The 16,754-nt window shown below is 35.6% G+C and overlaps 1 protein-coding gene across 6 annotated transcripts in view; it reads right to left on the bottom strand.

Moving 5' to 3' along the window:
* The window catches only part of TBC1D32 (TBC1 domain family member 32), a 179,601-nt gene that overhangs the window by 32,354 nt on the left and 130,493 nt on the right, over positions 1-16,754 (bottom strand). For all 6 annotated transcript variants that reach the window (XM_043889936.1, XM_043889937.1, XM_043889938.1 and 3 more), the window contains 3 exons: positions 13,777-13,860; positions 2,536-2,605; positions 691-806 (listed from right to left, as the gene is read on the bottom strand). In XM_043889936.1, coding sequence (XP_043745871.1) covers positions 691-806; positions 2,536-2,605; positions 13,777-13,860 — 270 coding nt within the window. The remainder of the gene's footprint in view (positions 1-690; positions 807-2,535; positions 2,606-13,776; positions 13,861-16,754) is intronic.

The raw sequence follows: 16,754 nt of genomic DNA, 5'->3' as shown, positions 1-16,754 counted from the left end.
GGGATCAAACCTGCATCTCTTGTGCCTCCTACATTGGCAGGCAGATTCTAAAATTAAACTTTATTAACAAAAAAACTACTTGCACAGTAACTAATTTAATATACTATCTGTTGACACGGCCAAAATCACCAGCAACTAGAAGAAAAAACTATGCGCTTTGTGGAAACACACTGTTCAAGTCATTAACACAACAGTACCATCCTTTCTCTAGATTAGGTTATCTGTTAAATTATTAGCATAATAAAGTATTTTAAAAGTCCACATATTTTTAGAATTCAGTAACGCACATGATTTGTATAAAGTTTTTTTTTTCTTGAAGTCAAACTCTATTTCTGAAAGATAACCAATACAAATAAAATAAATGGATGTTTTATTCTTATTCTAGATTTACTAAATCTAGAGCATTATTTTGATTTACTAAACCTATTTTAAAGCTTCTCTATATATACCCAAAAATATGTTCTAATAACTAATTATTCAAGATTTAATAAGGTTGAATTTAATAATTACAACTCAATCTAATAAAATACCTATTTAAAATAATAGAATAAAATACTATAAAAGATATAGCAAATCACTAATATAGGTTAAAGTATTATTTTCCTACAAATATTTTAAATTATTCCCTCCAAGAATTCTGAAAAGCATATGAAGAGAGTTAAAGTACTGTCAGTCATTTAGAAAGGATATGAAGAGAAGATTTCATAGAAGCTTGCTGCTGTTTCAGGAATCTCTCACAATGCTTCAAAACCAAGGTAAGATCATTTTCTGCACCATCTTTTAACAGGTTGAGGAACTTGCCATACCTAAATGTCACACATTAAATGTCCAGAAAACATACAAAATGAAAAATGTCAGGCCTTGCATAGTAAATTCATTTTTTAAAATTCATCAAACTGTAGTTCTCTTGAGATCTCATAGTTTTAAGTTTTCAAATTTCTACTTTTGGCATAACTATTATACAGGGCACTCATGAACGAGTAACACCCAATATATGGACCTGATAATTATGATATATCAGAATTTGCAGTATTCATCTGGTAAATACAATAACTTTAAAGAAAAATGAAGTAGTAGTGAAAGAATAAAACACAGATACTACAGATGAGTAGTAGAATATAAGCACTTTTTTCTTGAATTTAATCTACAACATGGAAGGCTGACAGGCTGGCTTGACAGAATGCTAAGTCTAGAAGCAATTTTAGGGTTCATTTAGTCCTGATTCTACATGAGCATGGCACTATTTTGGAAGTTTATGGGAGTGTTTTTGTCTGCCACAGTGACTGGAGCACCACTGATACTTGATGAGTGACCGTCAGGAGGTTAGACATGGGACAGTCAGCCCTGCACAGTAAAAACTTATAAACGCCCTACCTATTATTTGTATAGATGAAAATTTTATTTATAATTATCTGAAATTAATTGCGCTTCATACAAAATCATAATATATTAGTCTTATTCATTATACACTGAACGAAACCAAATGTAAGTTAGGGAAAGATAGTTCCTTCACTTTGCCTGAAGCCTTCCTAGGACTTGTCATCATTTTGCAAAGTCACTTTGCCAGTGGCAACCCTCTTATAATATTTTAACACCAAAATAAAACTCATCTCCATTTGTAGCTGCCCCGCAGCTACAATGATTCACAGGTGCCAGCTATGTCTCATTCTGTAGCTGTATATAAACATTTCATTATAAATCACTTTCTGATTACGTCTTAACAATAAGACATCATGCTGAATTAAAAAAATATGTGACTAGCTTGCTCATATTATCTATGGATTCCATTTTAGAATGGAAATAAGGTCATTACAGTATAAAAGGCAGGTATAGGGTCACAAAACATAATCAGTGGGTTATATACCCTATGTGATATAGGTGGATGTGCTAGAATCACTATCACAGTTTTTATTATAATGTTATGGATTTACAGTCTTTTTTAAAAACTTTCACATGCATCTTTTTTATACTTAATTCCGAAGATGATCCAACAGAACAGATAGAATGGGCGTGTCAAGATCCCCATTTAATTATGAAGAGCTCATAGCTTAACTCCCAGTCCGTTTAGCTTGTCCATTTCTTTTGAAAAGTACAATTTGAACATGAAAAATTCAAACTACTATAATTTATTTATTCTGCTTTTACTTATGCATCTGTCATTAAGATACTTTTATACTCATAACTATAGTTATAGCCTGAAAATAAAAACTAATCATATTTTTGCAAGTGGTATAATTGTGCTACCAATATGCTGATACTTAAAATGTTTTTTGGAAAAAACCTGATCGTCATAGAGACTTAAATATGCTGTAATTAGCCTCTGAAATAATAATGAACCATAACTGATTTACCTGCAGGGGTAATTTAACCATGTGCCAATATCCTCAAAACAAAGTTATCATTTTTTTGAATGATAAACTCTGCATTTAAACCATACAAAATAGTTGATTGTTAACTTAAATATTATTAAGCACATATTAGCTAGATAAAAACAAATTCTAGAAATGCACAGGGAGATATTTCCCTATAATATACCTGACAGTCATTTTAATGCCAAGCTGTTGCACAGATGAAAGATTTTCATTCTTCACATTTGCATCAGTAGCTAAAAACAATAGAACACTGGGTTATAAAAATGTATAAAAGTCTGCATAATAATCACATTTTAATTGAAAATTGATGAAAGTAATATTTTTACATATTTTAATGTGAATCTTCAAAACACACTGATGAATCCTGTTCTTGTAAGAGCTGTCAGTTACATTTTTCAAAAAAATTAACAGGAAACCTTTTACAAAATAGTTTTTCTCCTATAAAAAAGCATTTAAAAATATATTAAACACAAAACAAATAATCATAGTTTTCAAGCAATCTACTTTTACTTGGTTCTCCAAACACAAAAGTCATAACATAAAAATGGTCTAGAATATTGTATTTTCATCAAGCAGTGCATATATAAGATTCTGAATTATGTAAGTATGGCTGTTTACATCGTAAATATTTAAATGGTCAGTGTCAGAAAGGAATAATTGGTATTATTCTACTTAAAATGTACTGCAATTTACAAAGGTGGACTGGACAAGTTTATTCCTACATGTAGATATTCTTGATAGAGTATAAATTGTGGTCATCTTCCAAAAGTGAAAAAGGGGGTGTACAGTACAGAGGACTGTACAGGATAGGCTGAAAGTTTGGACTGGTCTTTGACAACAATGGATGACCAAATTAAAACTGAACAGTCAAAAGCATCACTAGATAGCAAGGAGGGTCTAGCTGAAACTTTCAGTTTTGGGTTGACAAAACTGTAGTGTGTATACACATGTGTGTGCACATACACACACACACACACACATAAGTAAGGGAACTGCCAAGAATCACAAATTTACCTAGTGACAGATCTAGGTTTTCTGAATTCTGTATCAGCAGTTGTTTTTTTTTTTTTCCTATTACACACTGGTACATCTTATATTAACAATACACCTACTTCACTCATGAATTTATTGCTTGCTTTTAATAAATCCCTTCTTATAAAGTAGGTGTGGAGCACCATGCTAGAATCTATAAGGGATAAGAGATAAATCATACATTATGACCTAACAGAACTTTCTATATAGTGTCAGAGATAAAATTTGTATATAGAAAATTCAGATAAAGATGTTTTAAAGTGCAAAGTGGAACAAAAATGATACAGGTGAAGAATTATGTGAATTCATAAGAAGAAGAGATTAGGAAGAATTGGCATTCAAACTTAATTTTAAAATATAGGTAGACAAGATGTAGAGAGATATGTACAAATAATTAAATATCACTGTTATCGACTATCTACTCTTTAAAGCAATAATAATTCATCTTTCTGCACTCCTGGTAAAGGTAACCTACTTCTAGTTTGCCAAGGACTTGCACAGAGCTAGTACTTTAGTCTCAAGCCCTTAGGAACCTCTCACAGTCCTGGGCAAACCAGACTGATAGGTCAACTACCTAGCCTAGAGGGGTAATTTCTTAAACAAAAATAAATAACAATTTTAAAAAATAAGTGTCTGTTAATTTCTTGATAAACTACATCTGATTTATACTTATTTTGATCAGAATACAGTCTTAGCAATATTGCTAAATTTCATAATGATAGCAATTAAGCTACAGTTTATATAGCTAGGAATCCTTTGCTACTTATAACCGTTATGGTGATGGTAGATGAACCTCTGCATCTAGGGAAGAAGGATACCACTTCTGCACTTCTCCTAGCAAGAGGCTGAGCAAGGAAGACTACTCAATGTTTTCTACAGGTATTTGAAATTAGAGTGAAAATGGTATTCACCAACAATGCTTTGCATTAATTACAGGGCTATGAGGTACTCTATGTCTCCAGTAGAGAAAAATGAAACCAATATACAAGGAGAGACATAGAATAGCATTTTAAAAATTCAGCCATAATTTAAACACAGCTTTTCTAATGTCCACTACAACACAATCAGGTTAAACTCATTTGGGTAGTTACCAGGAAGTTCTTCTTGTTTCAGTACTTAAATCTGCTCCTGGTGAATCTACATTTCATGATTAATTATATTTTAGTTCCTTAAGTTTAAATAATGCAAAATTTAGTGCTATAGTGTTGGTGACACTGGCTGATACTGCAAAGTTTATATAGTTTCAATAAAATAAACATTTACTTTATATATTCCTGTAGCCACGGAACAGACCTACATATCAACTATCATAATGACAAGAGTGATATACATAAACTACTACCAGAACAATTTTAATTTAGATTAGATAAAACTTAGCATTCTAGTACACAAAAAATTAGGTTATTAAGCCTAAGAAATGTTATTAACATGTAAATTTGTGTGCTTATAATATTAATACTACTGATGTTTCCCTTCTGGAAAGTATAACACATATAGATAACAATAATAGAGGAGGAGAGTTAGAGGGCAATCCCTCTAATGAAGGGTGCAAAGAAAGGGCATTCCCGATGTCATGAAATCTATAGGTCAGGGTACCATCTACCAGAAGATGCTAATCTCTAGTACAGTGAAGAATGGAATAAAGTTAAGAATCAAGGTGAGAGAATCTGCTCCAGAAGACTGTGCCACTGAATATTATATGATGTTTGGGTTCTAAGTTTTTCCTTATGGAAGAATAGAGTCTTTCCAGAGTGGTCAAGCTGTCAGCCTGAGATGTCAGATAAGTTTCCTGACGTTGTAGGAATAATTTTCCAGGTCTATTTCCTCTCAAAGCTTATGATTCTGTATCTTCAAAGTAAAAACTTAACTCTACATTTCAACAGATAATAGTTTCCAATTATGGCTGTATATTAAAATCCTGAGGAGCATTTTAAAAGTAAAAATAAATACTCTCTCCAGGCTACTGAATGAGACTCCTGAAGGTGAATGAGACCTGAGGGTGACTGTCCAGTCATTTGTTTATTTAAAGACCTCTACAGCTTACTTCTATGCACTGAGTTGAAATCCACACTTAAAGAAGTAAAACAGAACTTTAGAGATAGTTTCAGTTGGACAGTTATAGCTTGCTACACAAATTTTATTTTAAAGAAGGTACCAGTTAAATCTCCAAAAAGATTTTTAAAGGAGAATATATGAGTTATTAAGCAAAACAAACATCACATATCCACTCAAACAATTACTAGGATGATAAAGATTTAGGTGACTTCAGAGTGAATAAAATTCCACTGAACATATCTTTTAGTAGGACGTAAGTCAGAAAATGGTTTATGGGTATATATCTAAAAAGAAGCTTCAATTTTAATTTGTATTTGACATACAATATGACAACCCGACAAGCAGAAATGGATCTTGGACCACAAAAGTTGAGTGAAATAATCTTTGTTACACTTAACTTGGACTAAATACGATTTATGAACCAGGAATTAAAATCTTCAGAAATAAAATGGAGCAAAATGATTAACTGAAATTTAATGATAAAAACAGATGTATTCAGGGGTCCCTGATACACCGCTGGCAACCAGTGCTTTACTGAAATGTGCATAATAGTGTGTGATACATAGCAATAAGTGATACATTGCTTATTAAACACCAAGAGGATGAATGAGTTGAATGAAGAAATGAATGAACAAACATGTAATGAACAATAAAAACTGTGCTTTACATATCAAACTAAAAGCTAGGTGGAGATGGAAATAGATATGAATTTAACATTTCTTTTCTGTATATTGAAATCAAGAAACAAAAGGATAATATAACTCCAATTTCCCAGAGTCACTGCAAAGCATAACAAAGTAAGTTACTGAATAAAGGTCAATCAACCAATGACACTGATAGCATTAGACTTACCCTACTTACTCATCAATGCCTAATTCCTTCTCAGCAGTTAACTATTTGCAATAACCAATCATCTCAATTACAAATATAATAATCTCAGAACAAAATGAGTTGAAAAAATTAATGTTGACTGAAATTACTCACTGTGGTAATACATACTGTTCTACTTTTAATACAGAAAGCTAGCATACAGAGCAGGGGTAGACGAAATTAAATCTATTTTGTAGGGTACAGTTCCGGCCTGGCAGAAAAGGAAAGACGACCTCAACAGAAGTAGGTTACCTTTACTCAGGCAAGGAGGGGCGACAGTCGGCCTGATGACCAGGCTGAGCGCCGAGAGGGATCAGGGAGGCTTCATACTTACAGGGAGGTTTGTGGAAGCGATAAGGGAAATGTTAATCAGGCAGGATATTTTGAGTATTCTTTTTTGAGATGACATTTGTAGTTGGGCAGGGGGTGATAAGTCTTCTGGGCAGGTGAAGGGGGTGCAAAGTTCCCGGACAGGGGGTGATAAGTCTTCTGGGCAGGTGTAGGGGGTGGAAGGTTGTTGGACAGGGGTTGATAAGTCCCAGATAGATGCAACTGGCCTGGAGCATCAGGGTGGAACTAAAATTCTGTTTTGTTTTGTCCAAAGTTAGATGACTCAGCAAGGGGCCTTTGAGACTGTTGTTCTCTTTTCTAGGCCCAAAATACTCCTTCATATTTTGCTGGGCACTTGGCTAATAGTGAGAAACTAAACAAATTTTCTGGAGAAGGAAAATGGCAACCCACTCCAATATTCTTGCCTAGACAATCCCGTGGACAGAGGAGCCTGGTGAGCTGCTGTCCATAGGGTTGCACAGAGTTGGATACAAGTGAAGTGACTTAACATGTATGCATGCACTAGAGAAGGAAATGGCAGCCCACTCCAGTGTTCCTGCCTGGAGAATCCCAGGGACGGGGGAGCCTGGTGGGCTGCCGTCTATGGTGTCGCACAGAGTTGGACACGACTTGAAGTGATTTAGCAGCAACAGCAGCAAACAAATTTTCAGAAGAGTAAAGCACATCTCCACTGGATGACAAATCCAGTATTAGAAAAGCTGTTACAGTGTGACTGTTTACTGACTATCCTGAAAGCCCTGCTATATCAATAGCAGAGCCAGAAAACTTTTACTTCTAAAGAAACCAACAACCAGTCCATTTCCTCATGCCTTCTTCCTTCCTCAAAGTAAGCCTGAAGGTTCTGTACCTTCTTTTTTAATATGGGGTTGCTATCTATCCATTTTATTCCATTTTTACTGCCATAAAATTTAATTCCTTATGACCAGTAAGCTAGTGTTAAGTGTCTCAGTCCCTAACTTACGTGTGTTAAATCACTTCAGTCACGTCCGACTCTTTGCGACCCCATGGACTGTAGACAACCAGGCTCCTCTGTCCATGGGGATTCTCCAGACGAAAATACTGGAGTGGATTGCCATGCCCTCCTCAGGGGATCTTCCCCACCCAGCTGAACCCGCATCTCCTGTGGCTCCCGCACTGAGGCAGATTCTTTGCCACTGAGTTACCAGGGAAGCTCGACTAATATAGTTAGCATTATTTGGAAAAAAGTATTATTCTTTTCCATGTCATTGATTACACAATTGCCCTTGCCTGCAAGACTCTTCCCCCTTCCTATTTCTTTCAGCTGTCACACCCCAGGAGGCAGTTCTATCATTGTTTTTTCCTTTAATCTTCCACTATGGTATTAGTCAACACTGCTCCCTCTTTCCACTGAATACCTATGGCATTACCACACAATCCCTCATTTGACAAATCTCAATTCAAAATGCTAACTTAAACGTTCTGGCACATTGCCTGAAACAAAGTATCCAGCTGAGAAATGTCAGCTTTCCATTTCTTTATACTTTCTATTTACCATGTGCTGCAAATTACTTTAATTCATCATTTTAGATACATGCCCTATTTGCCCCCTCCTTGTGGACAGGGTTATTCATTTATATACCTCTCCTTGCGATTATCTAGCATACTCACAAATATCCTCCATAAAAGTAAGACAGAAAAGAGCATATTTGCTGAATATCCAAAGAAAGCATAATGGACATTTAACTGTACATAATAAATTTAAAAATAATTTAATAATCAAACGGTGAAACAATGCAAAGTTCCCTGATATTTTCCCAAAATTTTGTTTAACATAAAGAGAAAAAGGATAAAATTGAAATATTTACCACCCTGAAAGGATTACTTAATTTATCACTTCAAAGAAGCTATTATAGAAGGAAAAATCTCCAACACGTTCCAGGAAAATGAGCTGACAAACAGTTAACGTCTGTTAGGACTTGGAAAGGCACCTGTGTGGAGTTACAAACTGCAAGTGCGCAGAACTTTTATCTGTTTGTTCTCTCCTCTTTCTTTAAGGGGATAAACAGCCAAACTAATTTGATTTTTCCAGATTTGCAAATTTTATAATGGATTGAAATCCTGAGGGAGCTAACAACAGATGGATGACTGTGTTATTCTAATTTCAGCTACCTTAGGGTTTAGCAAGCTGTCATTTTTAAAAAGCCAATCAATTTCTCATTTCAAGAAACATGAAAAAACACTAAATATATCTATCCAGCGTCTGCTTTGAAACATCTTTTATATCAAAACATGGTTTTTGTTTACTTAAAGTAAATAGAGTAAAATTTTGTAATTGCAAACCATTGTTTCACTAGCCAAAAAATTAATGATAAAGAATGAGGATATCTAAAGCCATGAGAAGAAAGCAATACTAGCAACAAGCTTAGCACATAATAATAAATAGTAATCAATCAACAGGAAGCCACTTTATTTTCATTCATTCTCTAAAACACCAGTGGATAGTTGTTTACCTGGAGCCTTTCAAGAATTTAAATTCACATTCAGGGTTTATCTGCCTAGATAATAGGCTTCGCCAGTGGCTCAGTGGTAAAGAATCTGCCTGCAATGCAGGAGACACAGGAGACGTGGGTTCAGTCCCTGGGTGGGGAAGATCCCCTGGAGCAGGAAATGGCAATCCACTCCAGTATTCTTGCCTGGGAAATCTCATGGACATAGGAGCCTGGTGGGCTACAGTCCATGGGGTCACAGAGAGTTAGACACAACTTAGTGACTAAACAACAACTGCCTAGATAATACATTCAGTAAAGCCAACATCTGAGATCTCCCTCATCATAATTTAGAAATATAACAGAGGATAGTAAATGCTTGCACACTGAGCAATCAGCCTTGTTGAATATTTAGATAACATACACAACATAATGTTAATTTTAGATTATCTACAGAACATATAACCCAATATAACAATGTACCAAAGAGAGCTGTAGAATTTGAAGATTATCATACTGAAGATAGCCCCTCTGGCCATTCAAATTTCCATGATTACCACTTGTTACTTATTTCCTCTCTTACAGACTTGATCATTAATCCCTGTATGTTTCTCACGTACTTTTTCAGGTTTGTTTATAAAGTTGTAATTTCTTCACAGAGGCTTTTCTTCAAAATTTTCTTCATTAGTCCTATTTTCTTCCCTCTGAATCTCAGTTTCCTGGTTTTTAAATGTGATGATTATACACCTGCTCTCAGAGAGTACACATGACCTTTGAACAATGCAAGGGTTAGGGCGCCAATCCCATGCAGCAGGTGAAAATTCAAGTATAACTTTACAATTGGCCTTCCATATCCTCAGCTCTACATCCATGGATTCAGCAAACCATGGATTTGGTGGTACTGTAGTAGGTATTTATTGGAAAAAAAAATCTGCATGCTGAACCTCCACAGTTCAAAATCATGTTGTTTAAGGGTAGTTACAGGGTTGAACCATATAATGCACATCAGATGCCTCAGTGCCTTACTTCACTCACAAGCAGGAATCAAGTTATCAGTTCTCTTCATCTACCTTAATTTCTGTTTTATTCTATCCTGTGTTTTCCTCTAATTTCTTTGCTTTCATTTTCTTAAGATCATTTTTATCCATTTCCCAAATTTGCATGAGATGTCACTATGATTTAATTAGGTATATGTGTATTTGTAAATCCCAACAGATTTAGAATTGTTATACAGATGTACTGTGAGAACACAGATGTTATGTAACGGTATGTATAATTAATCTAACAAATATCTCAAGCACTATATTAAAGATAAAGAGACATTTGAGACTAATGAAATAATTTAAATTAGCCATATGTGTGTTCAATTGTTCAGTTGTGTCCAGCTCTTTGTGACCCCATGGACCCACCAGGCTCCTCTGACCATTAAATTTCCCAGGCAAGAATACTGGAGTGGGTTGCCATTTCCTTCTCCAGGGGATCTCTCCAACCCAGGGAGCAAATCTGGGTCTCCTGCACTGCAGGCAGCTTCTTTACTAACTGGGCCACCAGGGAAGCACATGTGATAAACATCAGATTGGTAGTTTAAGACGAATGCTACAGGAGCACAGAGGAGGGACTTGTGCTTGGGAGTAAGAGGGAAGGTGACATTCCAGCTGCAACTTTACAGTACTTGGACATTATCACACGGGTGTCATGAGGAAGAAAGCTTATCCAGAATGAACACTAGGAGCACAACAGGTTCAATGATACAAATGCACAGCATGTGTTTGGACAGTGATGAATAATAGAGTTAAAAAAAATAAGTAACCCAGACTGAGAATGTATCTTTAAAATTTTCTTTCTATGGAGATTTGAAACATTATGTCTAACTTGAATAAATGCATATTTGAAGGATGGTTTCTTCAACAGAAAAGTCATGTTACTTTTATGAGGAAGAGGGGCAATATCCTATGATGATCTATTACTGTGAATCTAGGCTACCTCTCTGCTTTCTTCACAGTGTTTTCACTTACTGGATATTCACCTTTGGGAAATTTCAGTTCTTACCCCTACCTCAACCTTTACATAGTTACTAAATTAATTATCCTAAGGTACAGATGAATCAAGTAAAGCTTCTGGTCCAAAGTCTTATACGTTTTCATTTTTAATAGGCAATAGAGTAAATCAAATTCATTGATACAGTATACAAAGCGCTTATCCTTCATTCCATTCTTTCCTTTATTTGTAAAACAATTACTGACACATTGTTACTCTAGGTGCAGAGGACAAGACCAGTAAGACATGGAAGCTACCCTACAGGAGTGCGCTGCCACATGAAGAGTCAGACATTAAGTCAGAATATGAGAAAAACAGGACAAAGAGATGTATATAAGCTTTATACAGTAAGCTGAAGATTTAGTAATTTGTATTTTCAACCCGTACCTTCCCCCTAAATTCTACATTCCAAACAGCCAACATGTACAGAGCACGTCTACTTAAATGTGTAACAAGTATTCAAAATATAACAAAAAGCAAGCTCCTAGTCTCCTCTCTGAACCTTATTCTTCACACATTCTTCTCTATCTCAGTGTTTGATAATCCACCCTTCCAGTGGCTCAGAGCAATAACTTAGGTCTTTGACTCCTCTCTTTCTCACCCTATCTTCAGTCTGTTAGCCTATTCTGTTGGTCCTATTTTCAAAATATACCTAGAATCCGTGTGTGTGTTTGTGTGTGTGTGTGTGTGTTAGTCGCTCAGTCATGTCTGACTTTTTGCAACCCCATGGACTGTAGCCCAGCAGGCTCCTCTGTCCATGGGATTCTCCAGGCAAGTATACTGGAGTGGGTTGCCATTTCCTTCTCCAGGGGATCTTCTGATCCAGGGATCAAACTTGGGTCTCCTGCATTGCAGGTGTACTGTACGCTTTACCGTCTGAGTAGAATCCAAGTACTTCTGACCAGCTCCACTGACATCCTCATCCAAGCCGTTGCCAATTTTCATCATCATCTTTTCAACAGCCTCCTAACTCATCTTCCTTGTTCTTCAGTCTTTTCCCAATACAGCAGGCACAGTGATATTTTAAAAATGTAAATCTGAGGATGTCACTCCTATGTTCAAGATTCTGCAATAACTTTAAAATCCCTCTATCAGGGTTTCCCCAGAAGTCCAGTGGTCAAGACTCTGTGCTTTCATTGCCGAGGATGCAGATTCAATGTCTGGTCAGGGAACTAAGATTCCACAAGTTATGCAGTGTGCCCCCATCTGCCCCTCACCCCCATATCATCCTCTCCTAACTTCAACACCAAAAATTCTCCCCCGTACTCTTTTTGAGCTATACCAGTCTCCTTCCTAGTCAATTGCTAGAATTTTCTTCCTCTGAAAACATTCATATATCTTGCTGCCAACTACTGCTGGCCCAAACACTATTTAACATTGGAACCCCCAGCAGCCACCAGCACTCCCTAGATCCCTTCCCTGCTGTGTATTTCTCACTTATTACCATACCACTTGACATGCTGGATATTTTACTTATCTACTGTCTATCTTCCAATAAAAAGGTAAACTCTATCAAGGCAAGACTTTTTTTCTCTCTTTTGTTCAGATATGTCCAAGTGCTTTGGGCAATTCTATTCTATAGTAGAGGAAAATATCAATTTGCTGAATAAATGAATGTGTATCTGGAGAAGAGAGGGTGAGGCTGGCAATGCTGCTAATAGTTTAGTGTTCCTGAAAAACAAATGAGGCATGGAGAAAAGGGGATGATGCTAGAGAAGAAAGAAGAAGAGTAACCTAAGGCCTTGGGTGTCATGATAAAAATCTTTAACTGTACGCAGTGGTCAATGGTAAACTTCTAAAAGGTAGAGGAATGAACAGGTCAGATTTACACTTCATATGTATGTCATTCTGAAAGCAACGTAAAGAATACTTCTGAATAAAAAATGAGACTCCAATTAGAAAAATGAGGTAAAGACAATGTTACAATAACCAACCAAGAAGTAACGGTGGTTTAAACTAACATAAAGAGGAGGAGAGATAGAGGTAAGGGGACAAATTTGAAATATATTAAGAACATAGAATATGGTTTGCTGACTAGGCGGGAACCTGGTTTAGATGGACAGATGATTGCACTGCCCACCAAAATAGTGTAGGTGGAGGAAGTATCTCAATGAGGTATGATAAAGTAATGCTCTTGTTGGACATTTTGAGCCTGAGGGTTCTTTAGCACATTCAGGTGATGTTTACCTATCAAGCATCTGGAAATATGAAAATGAAGTTTACAGATATTTGAGTAGAAGAGATAAACTTAGAATTCATCAATATATAAGGTATGCAAAATAAAACAGCACAAACAGATGAGATCACTAGGAGACAGTGGATAAAAACTGAAGAATGGAAGATACCTCCATAAGGAAAATCAAATTTCAATGGGTAGACAGAAAAAAGAAAAAAAGAGTTAACAACAACAACAAAAAAGCTAGAAAGTAACTAGGAAAGCCAGACATTTGCACAGAAGAGACCAGGAGATATCTGGAATGTATGTAACACAAAGTGAGAGATTTTAAGAATGGAAACCCTTGTGTATGTTTGCATCTAATTATACTTTTCTATGAAACATTATCTATTTGCATACCAAGCACTTTCCAAAATTCAAAATGTTTAAATTGTACCTGTATATTCCACTGAAGGGAAGTAGCATTCAGATGGGCTTTCAGAAAGATGAAGTACAAATTTTTCAAGTAATTCTACTAAAGCTGTAATATACAAGAGAATAATTAGGATATTAAAGGTCAAGAATCATACACGATACTGTATCTCTAAATCACAGACCAGTAGGTACAAGTCATTAGAACTTCTTCACAGTTGTGCTCTTGAGGGAGGCCAATTCAAAACATATCGTGTTAATATTCACAACAATCTTTCCAATGTAAATTAAATTTTAAATAGCTTCACTGCAAACCTATTCAATGTGAAACTGGAAAAGAACCATCTGTTATCTTTAGATCCTCTAAGGATTACTTCAGAATTTTCTAAATGACTTCAATTCAGAAAAAAAATTATCACAAATTAGGCTATAATATCTTTCCATCATTATTCACACATGCAGAAAAAACATCACATGAACTTCAAGACCAGAATCAATGCATAGCTCACATCCCTTTCAAAAGCACGTTTTATATGTTTTATATACTTGACAACAGACGTTATCTGTTCAGGGTAAACAGATCAAAGGTAAGACAGGCAGGACTTGGAAAGAGGGAGGGATGAATAGGCAGAGCAGAGAATTTCTAGGGCAATGAAACTCTTTCGTAAGACACTACAGTGGTGGATACATGTCATCATTATGATATTTGTCAAAATTCATAGAATGTGAAACATCAAGAGTGAACCCTGATGTAAACTATGGATTCTTGATGATAATGACATGTCAATGCAGTCTCATCAGTTGTAACAAGTATACCACTCTGGTATGAGATGTTGTTAGTTGGGGAGGTTTTAAATGTGTAAGGAGAGACTATGTGAGAACTTTCTGTATTTCCTGCTCGATTTTGCTGTGAATCTAAAACTACTCTAAAAGTTTATTAATTTAAAGAAAAGCTGAAAAAAAGATGCCTGTCAATGTAACAGTATATAAATATTTGCATATACTACCACCAAAATGGATATAACCAAGTGAATTATAATATGCAATTTAGAATTATTTTTGCTGGAAATAAACGTATCTGAAGAATAACTGATATACTTATAATTAGGGCAAGTAAGTTTTAGTCACTTTTTAAATTTGTGCCCTGGTTATATTCAGGATATTGACTGTGACACATATTAACTGAATGCACCCTTTTTCACATCCAAGAGCATTTTAAAGATATAATTTATGAGGAAAAGTTAGTGTTCAACATGTCAGAAATGTAAAGTCAAAAAGGGATAACATGTGCTTTCCAACAACTACAGTTCTAACAAGCTACATCTCATGATACAGCTTAAGCAACATCTCTAGATAAAAATGAATTTTTTTTTAATTTGTGGAACTGTTCATATTGATTTCAAGCTGAAATATTTAAACATATGAAAATGCAATAGTTAAGGATTAGAAAGAACACTAGTATTGTAGATTATTTATAGATTGGTTCTATCTTCACACACACAAGCACAAATACTCCCACTTTTGGAGAAATCTTTCAAGTGGTTTATTTTCTATGAATCTATATGTAAATAATAGCCCTTTAGTTAAAGCTTTCAACTTCTATGTGTTTGTTTACAAGTCACAAAATGCTGTCTCTTGAGATTATAATTTTTCAGAAATCAGGTGAAGAGAAGAGGTGTGTAACTGCTAGCATGAGGAAAGCAATGAACAGGATCAGGTTCAGCCATCAGACAGACAGACAGAAATATGTCAGTGAAGAGAAAACACACATCTGTGAAGGTGCTAAAACACTAAAGCATTTGAAACTTGAGTCACCAGGCTAACTGCAGACCTTACAATGTATACTACTTTCCAGCAAGTAGTGATCCTGAAATATGAAATTATGCTATTAGATCATAATATATTGGAGGCTTATAAAGTAATTTATGCATCCTATATAAAGATGACATCATTGAATCAACCAGAGAAAGTTCATAGTTTCTACTGATTTCAATATATTTGTTTTGCCCAGCAATCCAAACAGCACTATGTACTTCCAAATATTTTGAGCGATAAACTACAGTCATGGAACAATGTTAAAAACTAATTCATATGTGGTAGTTAAACCCATAGTTACAATTTATTGGTACCATCTCTCTAACAACAACAATACTGCATAATTACTAACATGGCTATCTCAGTACAACTCACTACATGTCAGTTCACTAAAAATTCCATTATCTGTGACTTCAGGAAATTAATTCACATAAAACATTTCTTACTTTAAGAGTAAATTAACTCCAGGATATTGCTATTGAGAAAGTAAACTGTTGAATATTGTTTTAGGTGGATTTTTATTTTGAATGACAGACTTGGAATCTCTATAAAGGATTTTAAATTAAAAACCGTCTCCTTTTAATTATACTCAGTCCCTAGGGTTGGACTATGACATCAGTAGACTATAAAACCAAAGTTTATGATATTTATATGATAAAAGAGGACCTGGCTTTTACTGCTGAGGAAAAACCAAAGGCAGATTGTTCGGGGATAAGTGTTTTTTCCCTTGGCATTGCCATCACAACAGCAGCCGGTTCCAAAAAATTCAGTGTTCGTAAATATGCATGGTTTCTCAGGATTCACTCTTTAATTCTTTTATCTTTTATCACTGCTGGCACATCCTCAGATCACAAGAAAATCACACTATGTGCTCAGTTTTTTCCTGATCGTTATCCTGCATACAAACACCAGATGTTTGTTCCTTGAACACTTGCTTATTCAGAATATACCACACCTTTCATGTGTGAAACAAATACATGCATGGAGGGAAAGTAGACTCTGTGGACTCGTTACCACTGGGTGATGGGGAAAGTCCTGACTCTCTGCTGAGGTCTCCCCGACACCATCCTGTCCGGAGAGGCAGGGTGTCTCATAACTGGCTCGTGAGAACAGAAGCCCCGGCTGCGGCCAAGTCTTGTTTGCAAGACTTCTACAGTGGTGTTTGGTTGGGTTAAAGTGCTCACTTTC

This window comes from Cervus elaphus, chromosome 28, assembly GCF_910594005.1.
Source record: "Cervus elaphus chromosome 28, mCerEla1.1, whole genome shotgun sequence".
NCBI classification, from domain to species: Eukaryota; Metazoa; Chordata; class Mammalia; order Artiodactyla; family Cervidae; genus Cervus; species Cervus elaphus.
This window is presented reverse-complemented; position numbering and strand designations above follow the sequence as displayed.